Source organism: Calliphora vicina, chromosome X (genome assembly GCF_958450345.1).
Source record: "Calliphora vicina chromosome X, idCalVici1.1, whole genome shotgun sequence".
NCBI lineage: Eukaryota > Metazoa > Arthropoda > Insecta > Diptera > Calliphoridae > Calliphora > Calliphora vicina.
Genome location: NC_088785.1, coordinates 1,015,467 through 1,040,696, shown reverse-complemented (window position 1 = coordinate 1,040,696; position 25,230 = coordinate 1,015,467). Strand labels below are relative to the sequence as shown.

General features: G+C 29.9%; 1 protein-coding gene across 1 annotated transcript in view; it reads left to right on the top strand.

The window, feature by feature from the left end:
* The window catches only part of LOC135962777 (glutamate receptor ionotropic, kainate 2-like), a 290,464-nt gene that overhangs the window by 239,530 nt on the left and 25,704 nt on the right, over positions 1 to 25,230 (top strand). Inside the window, exon 10 of the mRNA XM_065514670.1 lies at positions 13,148 to 13,538. Within this exon, the coding sequence (XP_065370742.1) occupies positions 13,148 to 13,538 (391 nt within the window). The remainder of the gene's footprint in view (positions 1 to 13,147; positions 13,539 to 25,230) is intronic.

Here is a 25,230-nt window from a genome sequence, read left to right as displayed (position 1 = left end):
TTATTTCGACATTTTTTTTGTCGAATTTATTATAGAAATAGCAGTAGATAACATTTACTAACTAACTTCTTTCGACATCGAGAAACTGGCATTAAGTTCTTCATTTCTTTAACAGTAATTGAAAATTATCATTTCAAAACACTTTTCTTCAAAAAAGTTTAGTTTTTTTAAGTATCAAAAAATCATTAAATGTATCGAAAAACATTCATATTTGTTTTAATTGCAAATTCGATTTATAAGAGATTTCGTTATCGAAAGATTCACATACACAGTTACCGCTCCTGACAGTAATTTCTACGAGACTGTCGTAAACTAGTGATTTTGGATAACTAAGAGACACTTAAGTGATAATTGTCTTTATGCTAGATTCCATGGGATGTATAAAGTAACCAATTGACTTCTCTCTGCATTACAAATAGCACGTCAAATGACCCAAAATATATAAATTGGAGTCAGCCAAGTGATAAGATATTATTTCCCTCTATAAGGGATACATTTACTAATTGCTTAATTGCTTGGTTATTACGAGATAAATATTAAGGTTGGATGCTACTTTACAGCACGATCAAAATAGAGAAGCTCTAAAGATTATGGATTTAAACAAGTATTCATACCAAGATATTACAATTAATATATCGTCCATCGTTTTTTCAGAAGAAAAATTATTTTAAAAATAGTTTTAGAACTTTATTTGTTTAATTCCTGGTATAATTTAAAGAGTTCTAATTGCTGGCAACAGTGTTGTGTATTTTTTGGACATTTCGAATTCCATACTTAATTATTTTATGTTTCTGCACAAAAATATAAGTGCATATTTTTTAAATTTTGAGGTCATATTTTGATTTTTTTGAAGCATATTTTAGGCGCATATTTTCCAATAATAAATGCATGAAAATCCGCCCCCTAGTAATAACTCTTTCTTGTTTGAGAATCAAATTCAAAATAAAATTATATTTCGGAATTAAAGAATTAGGTATGGTTTTGCTTTCTTGAAAGCAAAATTATGTTTTTATAAAAAAAAATGTTTTTTTTTTACAAATTTTTTCATTTCCGTTGAATTTAACCTTGAACATATTTTCATATATGAATCTTTAATGCATTTCCACCATGTTGGTTATTGACCCGCATTGTGTTGTTACTTCACTTATGCGATTCAGTTTTCATTTCATAATTTTTTTGCAATCCCAAATTATTTAAAAACAAGTAAGAGTGCTATATTCGGCTGTGCCGAATCTTATATACCCTTCACCAAATTATACTTCAAAATTTTAAATATTTTTAGGTAAACAAAATTTATTTTTTTTTCCAGTTGTTTTTTTAATTTTTTGGAAAAAAATTTTTTCGATTGTTATTTAAAATTTTTTTTTTTTAAATTTAAAATTTTTTTTTTTTAAATTTAAAAATTTTTTTTTTTTAAATTTAAAAAATTTTTTTTCCCGATTTTGACCCATTGTAGGTCCAACTTATTATGGTCTTATATACGTCGTTGCAAATGTCTTTGAAATATCTATCATTAGATATCCATATTGTCTATATTAATGTCTTAGTAATCCAGATATAGGTAAAAAATAGGTCAAAAATAGAGGTTGTCTTGGTTTTTTCCTCATATCTCAGCCATTTGTGGACCGATTTTGCTGATTTTAAATAGCAAAATTCTCGAAAGCATGTCTGACAGAATTATTGAAGATTTGGATCCCGAAGATATCTGGGGTCTTCAGAAAACTGATTTCAACAGACAGACGGACAGACAGACAGACAGACAGACAGACAGACAGACAGACAGACAGACAGACAGACAGACAGACAGACGGACATGGCTTAATCGACTCCGCTATCTATAAGGATCCAGAATATATATACTTTATAGGGTCGGAAATGAAAAATGTAGAAATTACAAACGGAATGACAAACTTATATATACCCTTCTCACGAAGGTGAAGGGTATAACAAGTAAGAGTGCTATATTCGGGTGTGCCGAATCTTAACCAAATTATACTTCAAAATTTTAAATATTTTTAGGTAACAAAATTTAATTTTTTTTCCAGTTGTTTTTTGAATTTTTTGGAAAAAAAAAATTTTTCGATTGTTATTTTAATTTTTTTTTAAATTAAAATTTTTTTTTTTTAAATTTTAAAAATTTTTTTTTTTTAAATTTTAAAATTTTTTTTGTTTTTTAAAAAAAACAGACAGACAGACAGACGGACATGGCTTAATCGACTCCGCTATCTATAAGGATCCAGAATATATATACTTTATAGGGTCGGAAATGAAAAATGTAGAAATTACAAACGGAATGACAAACTTATATATACCCTTCTCACGAAGGTGAAGGGTATAAAAATAAATGGATTTATAAAAATGTTAAATTGTGGCGTAAGCAAAATGTATTTTCCCATAGAATGCATAGTTTTTTTGTTTGTCGCGTGCCGGTATTAAGTTGTAATTTAAAACACATTAATATTTAAAATAAAATAAAAATTTCTTCGAATTTAACCTTGAACATAGTATCTGATAACGAATTTTCAATGCATTTTTACAGAGTTGGGTTGTTGACCCTTTTCATGGCTGGCTATCCATGTAAACCTTGTGCGCAAGGTACAGGTCGCAGTTTTGAAGATATTTCTATAAAATTTGTCAAATGCATTTCTTTTTCGACCCAAGGACGAATCCTATTGAAACTGGCTGAAATCGATCCATTATTTTACCTAGCCCCCATACAAATGTCCACCAGAAATTGGACTTTATCGACCATAAATGTTTAATTTTTATAGGTATCTACACAAATTTCTCTGCAAATAAGTTTTATATATACGGAAGTCATGTTACCTAATTTTTTTGGTCATTTACTTAGAGTAGGGTATTATGTGGTCGGGCTTGACCGAGTTTTCTAAAATAAAAAATTATTTCAATTCAAATACGTACATACATATGTAATATAGAAATTGTTAATCAATATGTATTATAAAAACCCATGTTTTTATATGTAAAACCTAATTTTTCACGTAATCGAAGTGTCTGGATTATTTCATTATGATTAATGTTTTCTGTATGTGAATTACAACTTCAACGACCTTAGATTCAGAAAAAATACTGCATCCTTGGATTCGCTTGGATATTTTTTGTTTTCATGATGTAATTCGTGAAAGTCTGTCTTATTATTACTCATACTTTTGGTCTTTCGCTAAGCTTTTACTAAGAGTAATATTGCATAATATTGGTCGAGAAAATAGTTGGTTTTTAAAATTATTGGGGACTTTATGATAGATAGTGGGTTTTTTCTTCTCAAAATATTCAATTTGTATGTATGAAAATGATAAGATAGAGGATTTTGCATTTTAATAAAATTTAATTATTTTGATTTCATTTATACCATCTGTCAGATTTTAATGTGATTTATTTGAGATAACGGCTAATAATACAACATAAGATAAAAAAAATTAACAATTTAATATTAAACAAAAAGTTAAAGAAAAAATTTTGTTTTTGCTTTTTTAAGTTTTTTTTGGAGTTTGTTGGTGTAAATTATCGTAAAATAATAGATGACACTTTAAAGTACACACTTTTTTAAGCATTCTCCAACTTTAACCATTTATTTTTATACCATGGACATTATGGCCCAAATTTTGTAAATCACGTCACCAAAGTGATGTTTATGTGCAAAGCAAAAACAACATTTCACACATTTTAAGAATTTGTTTTTGTTTTGTGTATACAATTTTCAAATTATGAAAGGCAAATCAAAGCTTGAATTTTTGTGCGTTTGTTTGGTTCACAATTTGTACATAAAACAAAAACAAATTTTTGAAATGTGTGAATTGTTGTTTTTGCTTTGCACATAAATATCACTTTGGTGACGTGATTTACAAAATTAGGGCCTATATTTTCCAAATACAAAAGTTAACATATTTTTATGGTAATTCAATACAGAATCGACATTCGCTATTTTGATAAATGAAATGAAAAATTCATGTTCAGCATGCAAAAATTAGTAAGAAAACATGAATTGCAAGAAGAAATTATTCCAAATAAATATTAGAAAAGTAAAAAATTATAAAAGTAGAAATGTAAAAAATTATAAAAGTAAAAAGTAGAAAAGCAAAAAATTATATAAGTAGAAATGTAAAAAATTATAAAAGTAAAAATGTAAAAAAGTAAAAAGCAGAAAAGTAAAAATTATTAAAGTAGAAAAGTAAAAAAGTAGAAAAGCAAAAAATTATAAAAGTAGAAATGTAAAAAAGTAGAAAAGTAGAAAAGCAAAAAATTATAAAAGTAGAAATGTAAAAAAGTAGAAAAGAAATGAAGTAGAAAAGAAAAAATTAAAAATTATAAAAGTAGAAAAGTAAAAAAGGTAGAAAAGTAAAAAATTATAAAAGTAAAAAAGTAAAAATTATAAAAGTAGAAATGTAAAAAAAGTAAAAAGTGGAAAAGCAAAAAATTATAAAAGTAGAAATGTAAAAAATTATAAAAGTAAAAATGTAAAAAAGTAGAAAAGTAAAAAATTATAAAAGTGGAAATGTAAAAAAAGTAAAAAGTAAAAAAGTAAAAAAAGTAGAAAAGCAAAAATTATAAAAGTAGAAAAAAAGTAGAAAAGCAAAAAATTATAAAAGTAGAAATATAAAAAATTATAATAGTAAAAAAGTAGAAAAGTAAAAAATTATAAAAGTAGAAATGTAAAAAAGTAAAAAGTAGAAAAGTAAAAAAAAGTAGAAAAGCAAAAAATTATAAAATTAAAAATGTAGAAAGTAAAAACTAGAAAAGTAAAAATTATAAAAGTAGAAGTAGAAAAGTAAAAAAAGTAGAAAAGCAAAAAATTATAAGAGTAGAAATGTAAAAAAGTAGAAAAGTAAAAAAGTAGAAAAGAAAAAAGTAAAAATTATAAAAGTAAAAAAAGTAGAAAAGCAAAAAATTATAAAAGTAGAAAAGCAAAAAATTATAAAAGTAGAAATGTAAAAAAGTAGAAAAATAAAAAAGTAGAAAAGTAAAAAAATTATAAAAGTAGAAATGTAAAAAATTATAAAAGTAAAAATGTAAAAAGTAGAGAAGTAAAAATTATAAAAGTAGAAATGTAAAAAAGTAAAAAAAGTAGAAAAGCAAAAAATTATAAAAGTAGAAATGTAAAAAAGTAAAAATTATAAAAGTAGAAATATAAAAAAGTAAAAAGTAGAAAATTTTTAAACTTGAATTGAATATATTATTCATTAGTTGTTATGCAATTGTAGAAATTTTTAATATTTATAGTTTGAAATATTTTGTAGACCATATTATTTTATGTAGACTTTGAAAATTTTGGAGACTCTGATATTGGATTTTTGAAGTTGTGGTTAAAGTTGTTGTGATTTAATTTTATGTTTTAAAAATGATAAATTTTATTATCTGCTTAATTAGCTTTTTGAATCTAAAATATTGTGTTAGAAATGTGAGATTAAAATGGGTGGTTTTTATTTGTTTGACAAAATTAGGTTTGAGTGGAGAATTTTATAATGGATGTTGTGTTGAAAATTCTGGAAAATTCTTTTTGAATCCTTATTATTATTTCGATCATTAATGCTCTTGCGGTAGTTTAATATTAAAATTTATATTTTTGTATTTTGAAATCTTTATTTGATTTTGAATTAAAAATTATTAATCTATTTTTATTATTCTTCATTTCATTAATTGATAATTTTATTTACTTTATAGGGGATTTCATTGATTGTTAAAATTATGTTTTAGTGGAGTTATAATAAGTGGAGACTTGTAATTATTTTTAATGATACCTTGTTATACATCTAATATTGTTGTTTAGGGTTTAAAAAGTAATTTCAATAACCAGAATTTTATTAATTTATTATTATATAGTTGAGATGACTCGACAGGCTATTTGGTAATGAGCTAATATATCAATTAGGAGGTTGAAAGTTCAATTCCCAAATAAAGACTGAAAACTAAGTTTGAATATAATTTATTATTTATTTGTAGCAGTTAAATAATTGGTATTTGTTTCTTAAATTTTGGATGAAATTTGGATTAAAATATTTATTTTGTGAATTTATTTTTATATCTTGAGACCTTGTTCTGAGATTAAAATGTTTGAAATTTGTAAAACTGGTGTAGGGATTTATTATATATTGTTTTAAGTAGGTAATTCATATTTTTTTTCTTAAAATTTGGTTAAAGTAAACCTTTTATTAACATTTTATTTTCGTTTTAATTTAATTTTTAATTTTTGTGGTTATATTTGCTATTATGATGTACAATTTTTTAATTTGATGCAACAAAAAATTATTCTTCCCTTTGAATAAAATTGTATACCCTAAGAACTATTAATTTGGATAAATTATTAAAATGTATGAAATAATAATTGGTAGAAATCTTTTTGAATTAGTTGTTTCCTCTTTTGTTTCATTGAGGTTTCTGGTGAACAAACTTTTCTCAAAAATGGTAAATTTATTCAAATATTGTACAAATTTCTCTTTAATATTTCAAATTGCGAAAATCTTAATTTAGCTTCCATATGTAAATATTGTTTAATGTGAATAAAAAAAATACTCCCATTAATTTATTATTACAATATTCAAAATTATTCATGACCATACTCCACAAAATATTAATCTTCCCTTTGAATAAAATTGTATACCCTAATGTAGACTAATTAAATGAAAATAAATCCTCCTATTAAAACTGTATTAAAAACCTCTAAACAATAATACAACAAAACTAATGAAATAAAAAAACAAAATCAATTCCACACAATACAACACACAAAGCATTTTTCTACATTACTCAAATTACCTTTTTCTCTGCCAAAAATTCCTCGTCATCAAATTTTCGCTGCCTTTTTCTCTGCCAACAATTCCTTGTCATCAAATTGTCGCTGCCTTAATTTCAGAAAATGTTCTTCAATATTCCTCATCAAATTTTCAATATTCCTCTTCTCTGGCAGTTTAGAGGAAAAAAATTCCTCTAAATCACGCCAGAAACGCTATATTTATACTACTGACAAATTTTGGCACAAACCTTTATGTTTCCCCAAGGACAAAGGCTTTTGAATTTGGTTAGAATCAGCCCATTATTTATCCTAGCCCACATACAATTGGCCTATTTGAAAATAGTTAAGCTCTCATAAATATCTTAATTATAAACATATTCAAACCAAGTTCAGCACAATTAAGTTTTATGTAAGCCGAACTCTCACGACCAAATTTCGTGACGATCGGTCAACAATATTCCATAGCTCCCATATAAGCAACATTCTCGAAAATGTCATTAATATATGTACATAAATCTCTGAAATATGTCAGTATCCAAACAAAATTCAACACAAATATGTTTCATATATTCGCAATTCATCCCAATTCTTCCCATCAACACAAATAAGTTTCATATCAAAAGAAAACTCTTTATAATCATATACCCGGTGTAGGGTATCATAAGGTCAGGCTCGCCCGACTATACCATTTTACTTGTTTATTAAAAAGTCTTCTTCGTTGCTTTTCACGGCGGATTTTGTTATATTTTTTTCGAATGAAATATTAAAATAAAATATCAAATAATTCAAATTTAAAATATTTTTTAACACTTAAGTAGCTAAGATAGGAGGATGAAATTTTGGCATGTTGTATTCAATATTTGGATCTTTAACTCACTGTTTTTTTTTTAAATTATTGGAAATCTAAAAGGATATTCAAGGATAAAAATTTGAAAGGAAATTTTTGATCCTTACAGGATAAAATAAAAACAAGTAAGAGTGCTATATTCGGCTATGCCGAATCTTATATACCCTTCACCTTTGTTGAGGATGCATTATTATTTTTTATAATTAGTATATGGGGGATTTCATGTCAAGTGAACCAACTTTTGAAATCGATGTCTTCCGATCGGGATGAAATTTGCACCAAGGTTAGCTCTATTGGATAGTAACTCAGACACAATTTTTCAACAACATCGGTCGAGAACTCTCTGAGTTATAGGGGGTAAAATTTTGACAATTTGGTCAAACAGGGGTTTTTTCTTATCCATGTAACTTATTACCTATTGTTCTTAGCAAAATGTGTTCCAAATAGTATAGATAGCTATTTCTTCGATCTTTCGAAAAAAAATATTTAAAAAAAAAAATAAAAAATTTTTAATATTTTTTTTCCGAAATCAAAAACTTTTTTGACTTTTTTTTAAAATACGCTATTTTTTTTTATTTTTTTTTTTTCTTAAAATAAAGTTTAGATATTTTCCTTGAACACCTACTTGGTCGCTTAGTGGGATGCGAGTGGGATATCTATCAAAATAAATATTTTGTAACTCAAAACATAAAATTTTTGACTTTTTTTGCAAAATCAAAAACTTTGTTGACTTTTTTTTTTCAAAATGGACCCTTTTTTAATCTTTTTTTTTAGGTCAAACAAAAGCTTAGATATTATCCTTGAAGACCCTTTTGGTCGCTTAGTGGGATGCGAGTGGGATATCTATCAAAATAAATATTTTTTAACTCAAGACTTACAATTTTTGACTTTTTTTTTTGCAAATACGATTTTTTTTCCAAATGGGCCCTTTTTTTAAAATTTTTTTTGTAGTCAAAAGAAAGCTTAGGTCCATTCCTTTAAGATATTTTTAGTCCCTTAGTGGGATGCGAGTAGGATATCTATCAAAATAAATATTTTGTAACGCAAGACATACAATTTTTTAATTTTTTTTTGCAAAATCAAAATTTTTTTCCAATATGGGCCCTTTTTTAATTTTTTTTTTTGCTCAAAAGAAAGCCTAGGTCCATTCCTTTAAGATATTTTTAGTCCCTTAGTGGGATGCGAGTGGGATATCTATCAAAATAAATGTTTTAACACAAAAATTGTATGTCTTGAGTTACAAAACATTTATTTTGATATATATCCCACTCGCATCCCACTAAGCGATCAAAACCATCTTAAAGGAATAGGCCTAAGCTTTCTTTATAGCAAAAAAAAAAATTACAAAAAGGGCCCATTTTAAAAAAAAGTCAAAAAAGTTTTTGATTTCGCCAAAAAATCAAAAATTGTATATCTTGAGTTACAAAATATTTATTTTGATAGATATCCCACTCGTATCCCACTAAGGGACCTAAAATATCTTAAAGGAATGGACCTAAGCTTTCTTTTGACTAAAAAAAAATTTTTAAAAAAGGGCCCATTTTGAAAAAAAATTCGAATTTGCAAAAAAAAAGTCAGTAATTGAATGTCTTGAGTTACAACATTTTTATTTTAATAGATATCCTACTCACATCTTCCTAAGTGACAAAATAGGTCTTAAAGGAAAAGACCTAAGCTTTCTGTTGAGCAAAAAAAATTTTTAAAAAAAAATCCCATATTGGAAAAAAATTTCGATTTTGCAAAAAAAAATTAAAAAATTGTATGTCTTGCGTTACAAAATATTTATTTTGATAGATATCCCACTCGCATCCCACTAAGGGACTAAAAATATCTTAAAGGAATGGACCTAGGCTTTCTTTTGAGCAAAAAAAAAAAATTAAAAAAGGGCCCATATTGGAAAAAAATTTTGATTTTGCAAAAAAAAATTAAAAAATTGTATGTCTTGCGTTACAAAATATTTATTTTGATAGATATCCTACTCGCATCCCACTAAGGGACTAAAAATATCTTAAAGGAATGGACCTAAGCTTTCTTTTGACTACAAAAAAAATTTTAAAAAAAGGGCCCATTTGGAAAAAAAATCGTATTTGCAAAAAAAAAAAGTCAAAAATTGTAAGTCTTGAGTTAAAAAATATTTATTTTGATAGATATCCCACTCGCATCCCACTAAGCGACCAAAAGGGTCTTCAAGGATAATATCTAAGCTTTTGTTTGACCTAAAAAAAAAGATTAAAAAAGGGTCCATTTTGAAAAAAAAAGTCAACAAAGTTTTTGATTTTGCAAAAAAGTCAAAAATTTTATGTTTTGAGTTACAAAATATTTATTTTGATAGATATCCCACTCGCATCCCACTAAGCGACCAAGTAGGTGTTCAAGGAAAATATCTAAACTTTATTTTAAGAAAAAAAAAAAAATAAAAAAAAATAGCGTATTTTAAAAAAAAGTCAAAAAAGTTTTTGATTTCGGAAAAAAAATATTAAAAATTTTTTATTTTTTTTTTTAAATATTTTTTTTCGAAAGATCGAAGAAATAGCTATCTATACTATTTGGAACACATTTTGCTAAGAACAATAGGTAATAAGTTACATGGATAAGAAAAAACCCCTGTTTGACCAAATTGTCAAAATTTTACCCCCTATAACTCAGAGAGTTCTCGACCGATGTTGTTGAAAAATTGTGTCTGAGTTACTATCCAATAGAGCTAACCTTGGTGCAAATTTCATCCCGATCGGAAGACATCGATTTCAAAAGTTGGTTCACTTGACATGAAATCCCCCATATATGTATGTACATTGCCCACTTTCAGCGTACAGCATCCTAAATTTATCAAGAACACAAAAAACAACAACGCCAAACGAAACAAAACACCAAAAGAAAAAACAAAAACAAAATACGCAAGCCAATGAAACCAACACACATCCAAACATACGTTTAATTGTTTAAAAAACAACAACGCCAAAAGAAACAAAACACAAAAGAAAAACAAAATACGCAAAGCATGCACATTAAAACATACGATTTGTTGCTGTTTTGTCAAAAAAACCAACACACAACCAAACAAACGTTTAGTTGTATAAAAAACAACAACAACGCCAAAATAAACAAAACACAAAAAACAAAATACGCAAAGCATGCACATCCAAAAACATACGTTTTGTTGCTTTTTTGCAAAAAAAAAACCAACACACAACCAAACAAACGTTCAGACGGCATGTATTGCTTGTGTTTTGTGCCATGTATTGGGACATTTTTCCATATGTAAACATATACATACCGTGTGATCCACATGAAACTTTGTGTATGTAAAATACATGTGTATTACTCGTGACATTTTTGGCAATTAGAGCATGTTCTATTTTCGTGTGTATAACAGTGTTGTATTTTCAAATACAACACTGTGTGAGTGCAAAATAAAAAAAAACAAAACAAAAGCGAGTAAAGAAAAATCATAATAAAATAAGTTTCATTGCATTAAATATATTTATTGTGATTTAAAAATGTTTTAAATAAATATATTGTTAAAAACAATAAACATATAAACTTATAGAGGTTATGTCACATGCAATTACATATGTACGTTTGAACGTGGAAATTATGAATAGTATGTATAATGTGAATTATGACATACACATGGAATTCCATATGTATCGAATACATGTCCCAATACACAAGCAATACATGCCGTCTGACCCCCCTATTAGTTGTATAAAAAACAACAACAACGTCAAAAGAAACAAAACACAAAAAAAACAAAAAACGCAAAGCATGCACATCCAAAAACATACGTTTTGTTGCTTTTTTGTCAAAAAAACCAACACACAACCAAACAAACGTTTAGTTGTATAAAAAACAACAACAACGCCAAAAGAAACAAAACACAGAAAAAACAAAATACGCAAAGCATGCACATCCAAAAACACGTTTTGTTGCAGACAGACAGACAGACAGACAGACAGACAGACAGACAGACAGACAGACAGACAGACAGACAGACAGACAGACAGACAGACAGACAGACAGACAGACAGACAGACAGACAGACAGACAGACAGACAGACAGACAGACAGACAGACAGACAGACGGACAGACGGACATGGCTTAATCGACTCCGCTATCTATAAGGATCCAGAATATATATACTTTATAGGGTCGGAAATGAAAAATGTAGAAATTACAAACGGAATGACAAACTTATATATACCCTTCTCACGAAGCTGAAGGGTATAATAATACAAAATATTTTACAACTCTTCTTGATCATTTGACCAGAAGTATTTTAAAACATTTTTTTAAAAATGTACTCCTCTGAAAATTTGAAGTCCTTTTAAAAGGAAACACGATCACGAAATGAAAAACTTTTTATTGTTTCGTACGGTGTAATGTATACTTTTGATATCAATTTAATATAAATAACTATGCACTAGATTTAAACCGAAATAAATTGACTTTATAATACATAAAATTAGTATGTATGTATTTTACAATAAAAAACTGAAAAAAAATATTTTGGAGATATTTGGCGATTTTTCGTTTAGCTTTTTGCGATGGAGGTAAAAAAAATCTGACAACCCTGGCTGTGACTGGCTGCGCAAGCAGATAACTTCTCACTGTATCACTATAAGCCAGGGAAAGGCAACCTATACTATTGCATTTTACGATTGTATTAGTTATACACTCTCTCCGCTCTCACCACGAATCGGTGTTGCCAGTAAACTTTCGTCGCTTTTCCCCAATTAAAAATGTAAAATCTCATATTGTTCATCATACATCTTTAAATGTTGGGACATATTTTTTTTCACTGGCAACGCTGATTCTTAAATTGTGCGATAAAAAACGATACACAACCTGCCTGTTTGAGTTCTCAAGCTAGACTGATTAAAAGTTGTTTATTTCTCTACAATGCGTGTGCACACGTACGTAAGAGAAGAGTAAATGAAAAACGCGGCGCCCATGTTTTGCCTTTCCCTGCTATAAGCTAATAAGCAGTTTTATATTTTTTGATTTTGCTGTTTGACTTTGCTTGTTTATTTTCTCGTAGTTGTAGTTAAGCAAATAAGTAAAACTGAAACACAGTGAAGCAAAAACAAACTCTGTATAATACGTTAAAAGTTTCAGATGAAACTGAAATCTTGAAACAATTCTGACGTTTTTTGAACTGAGCACTAGTAAATACGTAAACATTTACCTGAATAAACTAAATATTTTAAAAATTTCTGTCTTCATATTTTATTTATTTTGTTTATAATTTTATTATTTTGGATTAACATAATAAAATTATAAACAAACCAACCAAACTACTAAAAGTAAATTTGTTAACTTAAAACTACCAATTTTAGTCCAATTGGACCAAAGCGGTAACGCTGGAGTACACTAACACTTTGTCTAACACTAACTATCGCCAACGAGATACAATTTTAGATAACCCAAATGTGTTCGATATAAATCATGTTCGAACCAAACTAACTTAAATTTTAGGAATTTTTAGACCATAAGTCGAACTAACTTCCAAGACTTTAAATTTATAAATATTTAATTTGCTTTCTTATTTTAGGACTCAAAAATAGGTATATACCAAAAAATGTGGAGGTATATGGAAAATCGAAAATCGTCAGTGTTCGTAAAAACATATGATGAGGGTATACGACGTGTAATGGATGGTAATTACGCATTTCTTATGGAATCAACTATGTTGGATTACGCAGTACAGCGTGATTGCAATTTGACTCAAATTGGTGGTCTTCTTGATTCCAAAGGCTATGGTATTGCCACACCAAAGGAATCACCATGGCGAGATGCGATTTCATTAGCCATATTAGAATTACAGGAAAAGGGTATTATACAAATTCAATATGATAAATGGTGGAAGAACACTGGTGATGTATGCAACCGGGATGACAAGAGCAAAGAGTCGAAGGCCAATGCTTTGGGTGTTGAAAATATAGGTAATTATAAAATTCTGGATATATTTTAAATTATTATAGCTCTTAGAGTTTTTTTTCCAGAAAGCCACATAAACGAGTTTATAGTGTATGTGTGTCTACGTCGGACAATGGTATAGAAAACAATAAGAGGGAAATAAATCTCTTATAGCTTAGGTGATATTCGCATTTTAAAATTAAATGTTCAACATTTTTACCCACCCTACTCCCAATTTTTTAATTTTTCTTTTGGACTACCAACAAATATATAGTATGTCAAATAAAACAAGTAAAAGAGCTATATTCGGCTGTGCCGAATCTTATATACCCTTCACCAAATTATACTTTAAAATACAAATTTTAAATATTTTTGGGTAAACAAAATTTATTTTTTTTTCCAGTTGTTTTTTTAATTTTTTTTTTCGAATTGTTATTTTAAATTTTAATTATTTTTTTTTTAAGTTTTTTTGGTGAAAAAAAATTCGGGTTTAAAAAATATTTTTTCCGATTTTGACCCAATGTAGGTCCAACTTACTAGGTCTTATATACATCGCACAGTGGGGCAGAATCAAATTTTTTTGGAAATAAATCTGGCATTTCTAAACGGCTGGTCCAATCGGGAAAATAATTTAGATGGGCGTAGCCAAGGAGCATTCGAGTTTAAGTTAATAAAATGGCTCATATAAATGCTCCAGGGGCGTCGATATATGGACTCAAAGTAGGGTACCTTCGACATGTAGGGTACCTTCGACATTTTTAAACACGTATTTATCTCTTCTAATTTTCGAGTTATAGGCATTTAAAAATTGAAATTTTAAAATTTGGATATACTTTGGTCAGCTATTTTAAAAATATAGGGCGTAATTTTGGACCGAATGGACTCGATTTTTTTTTTGTTAGTTAGACAACTAAATTAGCTATAATATACAAAAAAAGTCAATATCTATTATGGGCGAAAAGGTGACTTAACTCTTTTTGATATGATCGTTATTCTTATTAAGGTAGGACATAATAAGATATTGACAACTAGCTATTAAACAATATCAACAAAATATTCACATCCAACTTCCGGGCAAAGGAGGAGTTCTGTCCTCTCCCTAACCAAAAGTCTGTTTGCTACAGAGTTATTATTACAGACTCCCTTTTTTGTTAGATATTAAATTTATGAACTACTTTAAATGGACCGACTGACCATACAAATCAAAACATTTGCCCGTATATGGTCTTATTGAGAAAAGCGAACACAAAACATATTAGCGGTATTCACTGTTAAGTGCGAATGGTATTGCATCATTGCAAATGCAAAATTGTAAAGGTTTTTGTGTGTATTTTGTTATTGGATTACGGTAAAATTTTGCATTTGCAATGATGCTAGACCATTCTATGCTCTAAAGACCTTTAATTTTATTAGAGCCCCATAAGAAAACAGATCACCTACATTCTATATCATCTTAAGAAAACACAAGAAAAAATATTTTTATTCAGACATATTTAATTTCAGAAAAAAATTCAATTAACGGCCATTTTCACAATGTACGAATCATGTTAAATTTTTACAAATATATTTGTTTTTAAGTACATAAAATAGAGATAAAATAATATTTAGTTCTTCTTCTTACAACTAACAAAATATCAAAACATCATAAATTGATGACATTAGTCAGAATAGTATAACCCTAAACCAGTGATGTTCATCCCATACAACAATTGTTTAAAAAATTTAAACACATTTCTTACGCTCTTTTAAAGAGCATAATAAATGTCTCATTTTTTGAGAAATTCAATAAGCATTGTTGTTGGTTGGTTTTTGGATGAAGCATAGCAAACACACGCGTTTCAATTACAATTGAACACAAAAAAACAAAGTTAAAAATAAATAAAAAATTTGAGAGTATTTCGGCCGTATAATGTATATTCTTTCATTTCCTTAAAATTTAAATTATATTCATTTAATAAATTGGTTTTATTTTACAAAAATTCTAAATCTAAACTTTCTTCATTTTGTTATTATTTTAAGTGTTTGACATTGTGTTTGCTGGGTAGCTCTCTCACCAATACACCTTCATTTTTATTTTTGAACATCACTGCCCTAAACAGAGATTAAAGTGAACGTCAAAAAAAATGTTTGACAGATCTCTTATACGTATGTTTCTTTTTTTTTTTTGTTCTTTTGTCCTTATTCTTTGTTTTGGTTATACTATTCTTTACAAATAAATTTAATAATTTTCTTTTGTATTATGCATGCATTTTTTTTATTATTTATAATGTTTTGTTTACATATTTTAATTATATATTAGATATTATATAATTCATTCTTTATATTTCTTTTATATTAAACATTTTTTCTTATTTCAATTATATTATATATTATATTTTTTTTATATGTACATATAAATACCAAATTTATTAGAATATATTTTTGTTTTCTTTTTATAAAATATGTTTTTTTTTTCTTTTTCTTCTTACTCCCTTTTTGTTGTTTCGTTTATTTCTTTGGTTCACTTTTGTTTTTCTTTCTTTTTGACTTTTATTTTATATTTGCATTGTAATTTTGATTTTTCTTTTGTCATGTACTTTTTGTGTTTTCTTTCTTATTGTTTTTTTTTTATTTTTCAGTACTTATTATTTTTCTATTTTTACTATGATTTTTTGTGTATATAATTTAAGTTTTATATTTTTGGCACTTATAGAATTATTATAAATTTTCATTATTTTTTATACCCTTCACCTTCGTGAGAAGGGTATATATAAGTTTGTCATTCCGTTTGTAATTTCTACATTTTTCATTTCCGACCCTATAAAGTATATATATTCTGGATCCTTATAGATAGCGGAGTCGATTAAGCCATGTCCGTCTGTCTGTCTGTCTGTCTGTCTGTCTGTCTGTCTGTCTGTCTGTCTGTCTGTCTGTCTGTCTGTCTGTCTGTCTGTCTGTCTGTCTGTCTGTCTGTCTGTCTGTCTGTCTGTCTGTCTGTCTGTCTGTCTGTCTGTCTGTCTGTCTGTCTGTCTGTCTGTCTGTCTGTCTGTCTGTCTGTCTGTCTGTCTGTCTGTCTGTCTGTCTGTCTGTCTGTCTGTCTGTCTGTCTGTCTGTCTGTCTGTCTGTCTGTCTGTCTGTCTGTCTGTCTGTCTGTCTGTCTGTCTGTCTGTCTGTCTGTCTGTCTGTCTGTCTGTCTGTCTGTCTGTCTGTCTGTCTGTCTGTCTGTCTGTCTGTCTGTCTGTCTGTCTGTCTGTCTGTCTGTCTGTCTGTCTGTCTGTCTGTCTGTCTGTCCGTCTGTCCGTCTGTCTGTCTGTCTGTTGAAATCAGTTTTCTGAAGACCCCAGATATCTTCGGGATCCAAATCTTCAATAATTCTGTCAGACATGCTTTCGAGAATTTTGCTATTTAAAATCAGCAAAATCGGTCCACAAATGGCTGAGATATGAGGAAAAAACCAAGACAACCTCGATTTTTGACCTATTTTTTTTACCTATATCTGGATTACTAAGACATTAATATAGACAATATGGATATCTAATGATAGATATTTCAAAGACATTTGCAACGACGTATATAAGACCATAGTAAGTTGGACCTACAATGGGTCAAAATCGGGAAAAAAATTTTGAACCCGAATTTTTTTTTTTTAAAAAAAAATTTAAAAAACAAAAAAAAAATTTTTAAAATTTAAAAAAAAAAATTTTAAAATTTAAAAAAAAAAGTTTTTAAAATTTAAAAAAAAAAAATTTTTTTAAATTTAAAAAAAAAAAATTTTAAAATTTAAAAAAAAAAAAATTTTAAAATTTAAAAAAAAAAAATTTTTAAATTTAAAAAAAAAAAAATTTTAAAATTTAAAATTTAAAAAAAAAAAATTTAAAATAACAATCGAAAAATTTTTTTTTCCAAAAAATTCAAAAAACAACTGGAAAAAAAGTTAAATTTTGTTTACCTAAAAATATTTAAAATTTTGAAGTATAATTTGGTGAAGGGTATATAAGATTCGGCACGGCCGAATATAGCACTCTTACTTGTTTTTATTTAGTTTTATTCACTATATTTTTAAAAACTTACTAGGTTTTTCATTAATTATGTTCTTCTTTAACTAAGTTTCACTTTAACTATGTTCGATTTACATAGTTACAATATACTTTAAGTTAATTAAGTTTGGTTTTAATTATGTTTGTTAATTAAGTTTTAGTTTAAATTTAAGTTCTTTAATTAAATTTTGTTTATTTATTTCTTTTTCTTTAGTTAAGATTTTACTTCATTTTCAGTTTTTTTTATTTTTTACAAACTATATATTGTGTCTTTTATTTTTTTATTTTCATTATATGTATATATATTCACATAATTTAAGTTTCTATTAGTCTTTATTAATATTTATTTTTTGCAATTTTTATTTCAAGAAAATTTGTTTTTTTTCATAAAAATTAATCACAATTATGTAATTCTTTTTCTTCGTCATCTAATTTCAACTTCTTTCACTCTAAATCGAAAAAAAAATCTCTGTAAAAAAAACGTGCTTTCAAAAAATGTATCCTCTCTCTACCTTTCCAAAAAAAACTTTTTGAACAGTAACTAACAGAGTTGCTAAATCGGAACGTTAAGTAATCAAATGTTGGTGAAACGTAAATCGGTAACCGTTGGTTAAATGGACCCCGTTAAACAAACCGACAATTAGTTAATTGTCCGGTTAAAATGAAATAATCGTACATTGTGAAAATGGCCGTAAAAGTTATAAGTTTTACAATTCTTTGGGAATGCATTAAGCAAGCTATCATAGAATAATTGTTAAAAGTTTATATAAAACTGTTAACTGTTTAATAAAAATTAGAAAGAGATAAATAGTTATATTTATAACTATTTATCCACGTAAACAACAGCTTTTGTATATAATTTATGAAGCACAAAGTATTTGGATGTTGCAGGGTTAACAATAGGGATATGTTATGTTGTCGGCGTAAACATTACCGCCCGCCTTGCAGGATACATGCAAATGAAGTAAGTATTCATGGCCATGTCCTAATACTGCTGTAAAAAAAAATAAAGAAAGAATATTAAACTTAATTGTAATATGTGTACAATTCAATTTTACTGGTATTCAAATTCTTATGTACTAGATTAAAAATATGCAAATAATAAAGTAATTAACAATTCAATTTATTATATGAAATTAAGAGAAAAAAATATATAAATACGTTTCGTATTTAGCATGCCTAAAAGTGCATTTCAAGATTACAATGAACATGGACCATAAATAGTCCACCCGAATATAGTGCTTTGAGCAGAAGGCAAGCCTGGTTTCGAAAAAACAGCTTCCAGAATTACCTTTGGATAAAGGTCTGACCCAATTACTATATCAACTATTTCATAAAATTTCGAATCGGCGAGGAACATATCGCTGAAATGGGTTTTGTAGTGTTCTGGAAGGGATTCTGACGGAGTTCTGAGTGTTATTCGATTATCTTCCCAAAAGGTTCCTTCTATTTTTGAACTCGGATCGAATCGCGATTTGAGAACGATTGGACAAAACGTTTCTTCGTGTAGGCTGAATGCTGTTAAATTCAATTTGTCAACAAACCGTTTTGAAACGCTGCTAACCGTTGATCCTGAGTCCAGTAAGCATCTTGTATGGTTAGAAGAAACTTTAACAAGGACGGTTGGTAGAAGCACTATTGTGTTTTGACGCAGGATAGAGGTTAGCGATGTGGATTTGGATGTCGAAGGTAACGAGGCTTTATTCCTGGACGAAGAGTTACTTTTGGAAGTCGAAGGTAACGAGGATTTACTGCTGGACGAGGAGTTAGTTCCCGAAGTTGAAGGTTGTGGAGAAGGCGAACAAGAACTTGAGCGGCGAGTCAGTAAGTCTTTTATGAGACGTGGATTCACGTAAAGGAGGGTGTGGTGGAACTTATGACAATGCTTGCACCCGCTCTTCGAAAAGCATATGCCATGTGAGTGGTCATGAGCTAAGCAATTTGAGCAGTATTTATGCTTATGGACTGCATGAATGCGATCATTTATGTTCATCGACAAAAATATTCTACATGTTCGCAACGGATGTGGATGCTTACATATTCTGCATGGAAAAGCATGATATCTTCTTGGTAGTTCATCGTGGGAGGACTTGGAGTCTGAGTAAGCGATTTTAGGCATGTTTATCTGAAAAGGAAATTATATAATAAGTAAGGGAACTAAAGGAAAAGAAAACACCTAAGTTTCTGCAGGCAGAAGAATAAGTTTCACGATTGGACGCGTTATTATGCCTCGTTGAGTGAGTATTTCAGCAACGCGTACTCGATTGTCGGATCCAGTGTAGATTTTTGTGACCCTGCCAAGTCGCCATGAATTTGGAGGGAGACTTTCATCTCTTACAACGACTAGTGCTTCTTCTTGTAGGTTCTGTTGAGGTCTTTGCCATTTTATACTCTTATGAAGTTCCTTCAAATATTGATTTTTCCAGAAGTTTTGGTGAACAAGTTTCATCTTTTGCCATCGGTTAGTGATGGATATAGATGAGTCATTTAATTTCGCATCAATAGGCGCCATGATAGGCGAACCTATAAGGAAATGACCTGGAGTTAGGGCGCAAAGGTCTGTTGGATCTGTGGACACTGGAGATATCGGCCGGGAATTTAAGCAAGATTCAATTTCGGACAGTAGTGTGGATAACTCTTCATGAGTGTATTTAAAACAACCTGCTGTTTTCCGGAAATGAAAGGTGGGAGTGGAGAGGTGGATGTAGCCTCTAAGTGGATAGCCTTTGTGGAGAAGCAGACAAATACACAGACGTATCCTTTTGTAATGCGGCAACCTCTACCACAATAGCTCTTAACGTCGAAAGGGCCAGCGAAATATAGGCCTGTATGAGTAAAGGGACGATTAATTTCGCAGCGCTCTGGCGGCAACGCGGCCATTATCTGTCTTTGACACCGCCTTTTATAGATAACGCACGACTTATAATTGTTTATTGGCGCTTTTATAAGATTTTTGGCTTTTGGTATCCAATATTGTGTACGAAGGAGTCGAAGAACTAATCGATTTCCGCCATGTAGGGTTATATCATGAATAAATTTAACGAGGAGTCGTGCGAATTTGGAGTTGTACGGTATAATGATCGGATGCTTTTCACTGTACGATAGTTCTGATGACAACTCTAGTCGACCACAAGAGCGTATTAAACCTTCTTCATATAAAAACGGGTTAAGGTTTAGAATGCCACTGGACTTGGGAACAATTTGTCGAGCCGAAAGAGCTATGTAGTCATTTGGAAACGCTGCTTTTTGACAAACCGAAATAAGGTTGTCACGAATGGAAACTATTTCGGAACTAGTTATTAGAATGGAATCTTTGTAGTAATTTGAACGGAACCTAGGATGAGTTCGATAGAAAAACCTATAGATGTATGCCATCACACGCAGTGCCCTGGAAAAAGATGAAAATCTTTCTAATAAATCTTCGAAGTCCGAAAAATATGTAAAATGATTCGAGATCTGTACTTGGTATACTGGACAAAGTTTGGCTTGGCCATTCGGAAACTGCATTCTTAAGCCAAGATGGGCCGAACCACCACAGTTCACTATCTTTGAGATCCTGTGTTGAAATACCTCGACTTGTTAAACAGCAGTATTGTCTTCGGAGACTATATGTTTCCATCTAGAAAAAGGCACTATTTGGGTATTTTATGAAACGCGATTAGCAACGAAGGTTAGCCAATTACATGGTGGTTTTGCTAGCCAGGAAATCACAATAGTAGAATCTGTCCAACATGAAACTGTATAGTTATCCACCTCTAAGCTTGGAAGCATGTTCTCAATCATCTCGGCAAGAAGTAGGGCTCCACAAAGCACAAGTCTCGGAATGGACAGAGTTTTTATGGAAGCAACCTTTGTTTTGGACGAAATCAGGTGTGTTTGGATCTAACAATTTGTTGATTATATAATGCTGCTGCGTATGCCTTCTCCGAGGCATCGCAAAATCCATGGAATTGGACTTCAGCATTTGGACTATCACAAACCATATTTTCTGCACAATAATTTTAGCAAGAATTATACATGGCGCTAACCAGTCAGCAGGATCGAACAATTTTGCTATTCTTGCAAGAACTTCCCATTTTGTATATTATTTAGTCCTCGTGAATTGTCTTACATCGGAATAAAACTAGTCTGAAAGAGCATTCCAACGAATCCCAATCGTTTTTGCCGAACTATTATCCTCGAATTTTAGAAAATGTTCATGAAGCAAATGATCCTTTGAAATATCTTCTAATATATCCACGGAATTGGATGTCCATTTTCTCAGCTCGAACCCAGCTGATTGTAGAGCTTGGATTAGCTCGGTTTTCGCTATATTGGCATCTTGTTATGAGTGTGCTCCGGCCAAAACATCGTACACATACATTGATTTTCGAAGAATTGAAGTTGCTAAGGGGAAAGTATCTTGAACATCATCCGCAAGTTGTAGAAGTTTACGAATTGCTAAATAGGACGCACAATTTACACCGAATGTCACAGTTTTCAATTCGTAGTCACAAATTGGACTCTTTGGACTATCGCAGAATAGAATTCTCTGGTATGGAGTGTGTTTTGGGTCAACGAATATCTGCCGATACATTTTTTGAATATCAGCATGGTTTCTTGGGCTAAAAGAGATTCACAAACGTCATGTATAATCCCTGAACGAACAATAGATGGAAAAACGTCGCCACCAATCAGCATATAAATTTTTGAACTTGAATAGAACATCGGATCTGCAAATTGAATATCCGGAAGATTGGAAAATTTAGAAATAGAATAATTTTGAGAGGGGAGATCATTGAACAAATGAGGAACCACTAGAACTGTGACAGTAATTGAAATGGCGCTATTTGTGTTAGAACCTAATACCAAAGAACACTGATGTTGAACTTGTGCCGAAATTGTGTAGTTTAATCCCGAAATCTGAGCCTTAGTAGGATATGAGGGATGCTTAAGAGTGTTAAAAAGACGTTCGGAGATAAAGGTTCCCTCTGACCCAGAATCTATCAATGCCCTTACATGATATTTCGTGCCTAAATGGAGTATATTCACCCAAGCTGTTCCCAGTAGAACACCCTTTGAATTCGAAGCGAAACAAGATTGAACTTGGCCTGAAGTTAGAGCATTAGTGGACTGTATTGAACTCGAAGTAGAAGGGGAAAACATGGCCGAACTAGGATTGAGTGTTGAACTGGAACTTGGACCTTGGTGAGAAGAATTGGAGTTATCAACTTCCTTATGAAGAAGAGTGTTGTGTCTTTTTTTACATTTGAAACAACTATGCTTGCTAGTGCAGTTTCTTACACTATGTATTTTTGATAGTTTTAGGATAGAGATACAGGAGTTGCAAAGAAATCTCTTTACAACTGTTTCAGAGCGTTGCCAGATTCAGAATGAGAAGCTTTCAGGTTAAACAGGATCTTTAGTTATCCATTAACCAATATCCGTCGGTTCTCATATCGCACACACAGATCTATCCATGCTAAGTCGAAACCCTGATTTGTTAACGGACTTTTTTGAACAATTTCTCTGGTTTCACCTGTTGTTTTTCGGGTTAAAAAGAATAACATTTCAGCATTGCTGGCCCGAGAATGGGATATGACAGCGGTAAACATGTCTCGGAAAGTGGGCCAGGCGGAATAGTCACCATGAAAAGTTTCTATTTCAACAGGTGGCAAGTGGAAACTTCCAGAATTGGAGGAAAATAAATGTTGGCCTAAATCATTTGAAGAACTGGGTCGAACAGAAATATCGGTTTGAGGGGGTAACACTTTGGGATTTGAAGTTTGCTGGTCACGAAGCTTATCGGAAATCTTGGATAATTTGGTCAAGCAATTACAATAGGTAGTACTTTTCCTTAAAAGATTCCAAATCGATTGGATCATTCGTATCAGTAACCTCCTTTTCTGCCTCGGCTAAGAATGTTTCGTATGCTATACTAATGCGACTCCAGTTCGACTTCAGTTCGTAACGATGCACTTCGAGTCGAAGTCAAAGGATATCTGTTGTCGTTTAAATCAGCCTCGAACTCAACAATACCATCTGCCAAACGAATAAATTGATCCAACGACATCTCGAAATTCAGAATTTGATAAAAAAAAACAGTATGAAATGCGAAAAAAGTAGTATTGAATACATTCCCTTGTATGACGAACCAAATTTAAGATAAACTTGTGCTCGAAATTTAAAAAATATGAAGGTATAAATTTTTAAAATAAGGAACACAAAAATGTATGATTCGACTTCAGAGAATGAACTAATTTGGTAAAAGGTTACATCTTAGGATATTTTATAGAAAATATTAAAAATGTTAAATAAAGATTGCATTCATTTGAATAACTGATACAAAAAATGTTTGCACCTATTTAATTATCTGGAACTACGATCAGCTGATGCCTATGTAAAACCAACTAAAGTTCATTGACCTCTTATTTATTGGAAATTGAAATAAAAGTACTGGAACGATTTGAAAATAATAGGACTGTTCGCTTATCGACCAACGGAAATTTTTAAAAAATCACAAAAAAATGTGATATTAGCATTGTGGTAATATATGTAAATTTATTCAAATGTGGAAACAAATAAAAAATAGAAAAGGAAACAGAGATATGTCCCAAAAAAAATAATAATTGTTGTTTCTTTTCAAATATCTTGATCTTGTCGTCAAAGACAAAACTCGGAGAAATAATATTATTTTTCTACACAAATATTTTAACTTATCTCTTCTTGTTGAATCCTTATATAATATTTTCGCTCAAAGACCAGAACAATTTCACCAAAAAATTTAACGAACGTGCCTATTCTGTGGTTTTACTTATAGTAAAACAATGGAATGTAAGTAAATGCAAAACAGTGTTACCGTGGGGTTATTTGAACTATGTTGTTTATTTTAAACTTTCCGTGTGGTCTAAAATACTTTCTTATGAAAAATTAATAAAATTTATAAATAGATGTTTTTAAATGTTTTAAAGATAAATTCTTAAACGATTTAGAAATGAATATACATGTTTTACTCGAAGTTTGAATTTACCTTTAGAAAATGAGAATTGTATAAATAAGTATAAATAAAATATTGTTACGAAATTGTACTTGAATTCAAATATAACGATTTTAACGGCTGATTTAAAAGTTGCATAATGCTTTCAAATAGCAGTGCCTCTGAAACTGTAGCATATCTGTGGGCATTATTAACATTGAATAAAAGCTTTCAGTTGACCATTGATCGTAAGTATGGCAACGCTGTTTGCTGCGACCGTATATTCGAATTGGAATATTCATTCAGATGGCGTATGTATTAGAAAGCTCTAGAACAGACATCGGCAGAGCGTAAAATTGCATTTGCACACTAACACCACTTCATTTTGTATTTGCGTTTTTTGAGTAGCGCTCTCTGGCATTTAGTGCACTGAAACAACAATTACGTACGTGTGAAAGAAAATAAAACCAGAGAGCTCTTAAGGTGGCTCTTTGCCGATGTCTGCTCTAGAATATACGATCTTTGACAGTTAAAGAGCAATCTAGAGTGCAAATGGCTGTGTTATAAATCAGACATCGGCAAAGAGCCACCTTAAGAGCTCTCTGGTTTTATTTTCTTTCACACGTACGTAATTGGCAAAAAAAAATAAAAGAAATCGTTCTCGCAAACAACTTTACAAACCTTTGTTTCAGTGCACTGAATGCCAGAGAGCGCTACTCAAAAAACGCAAATACAAAATGAAGTGGT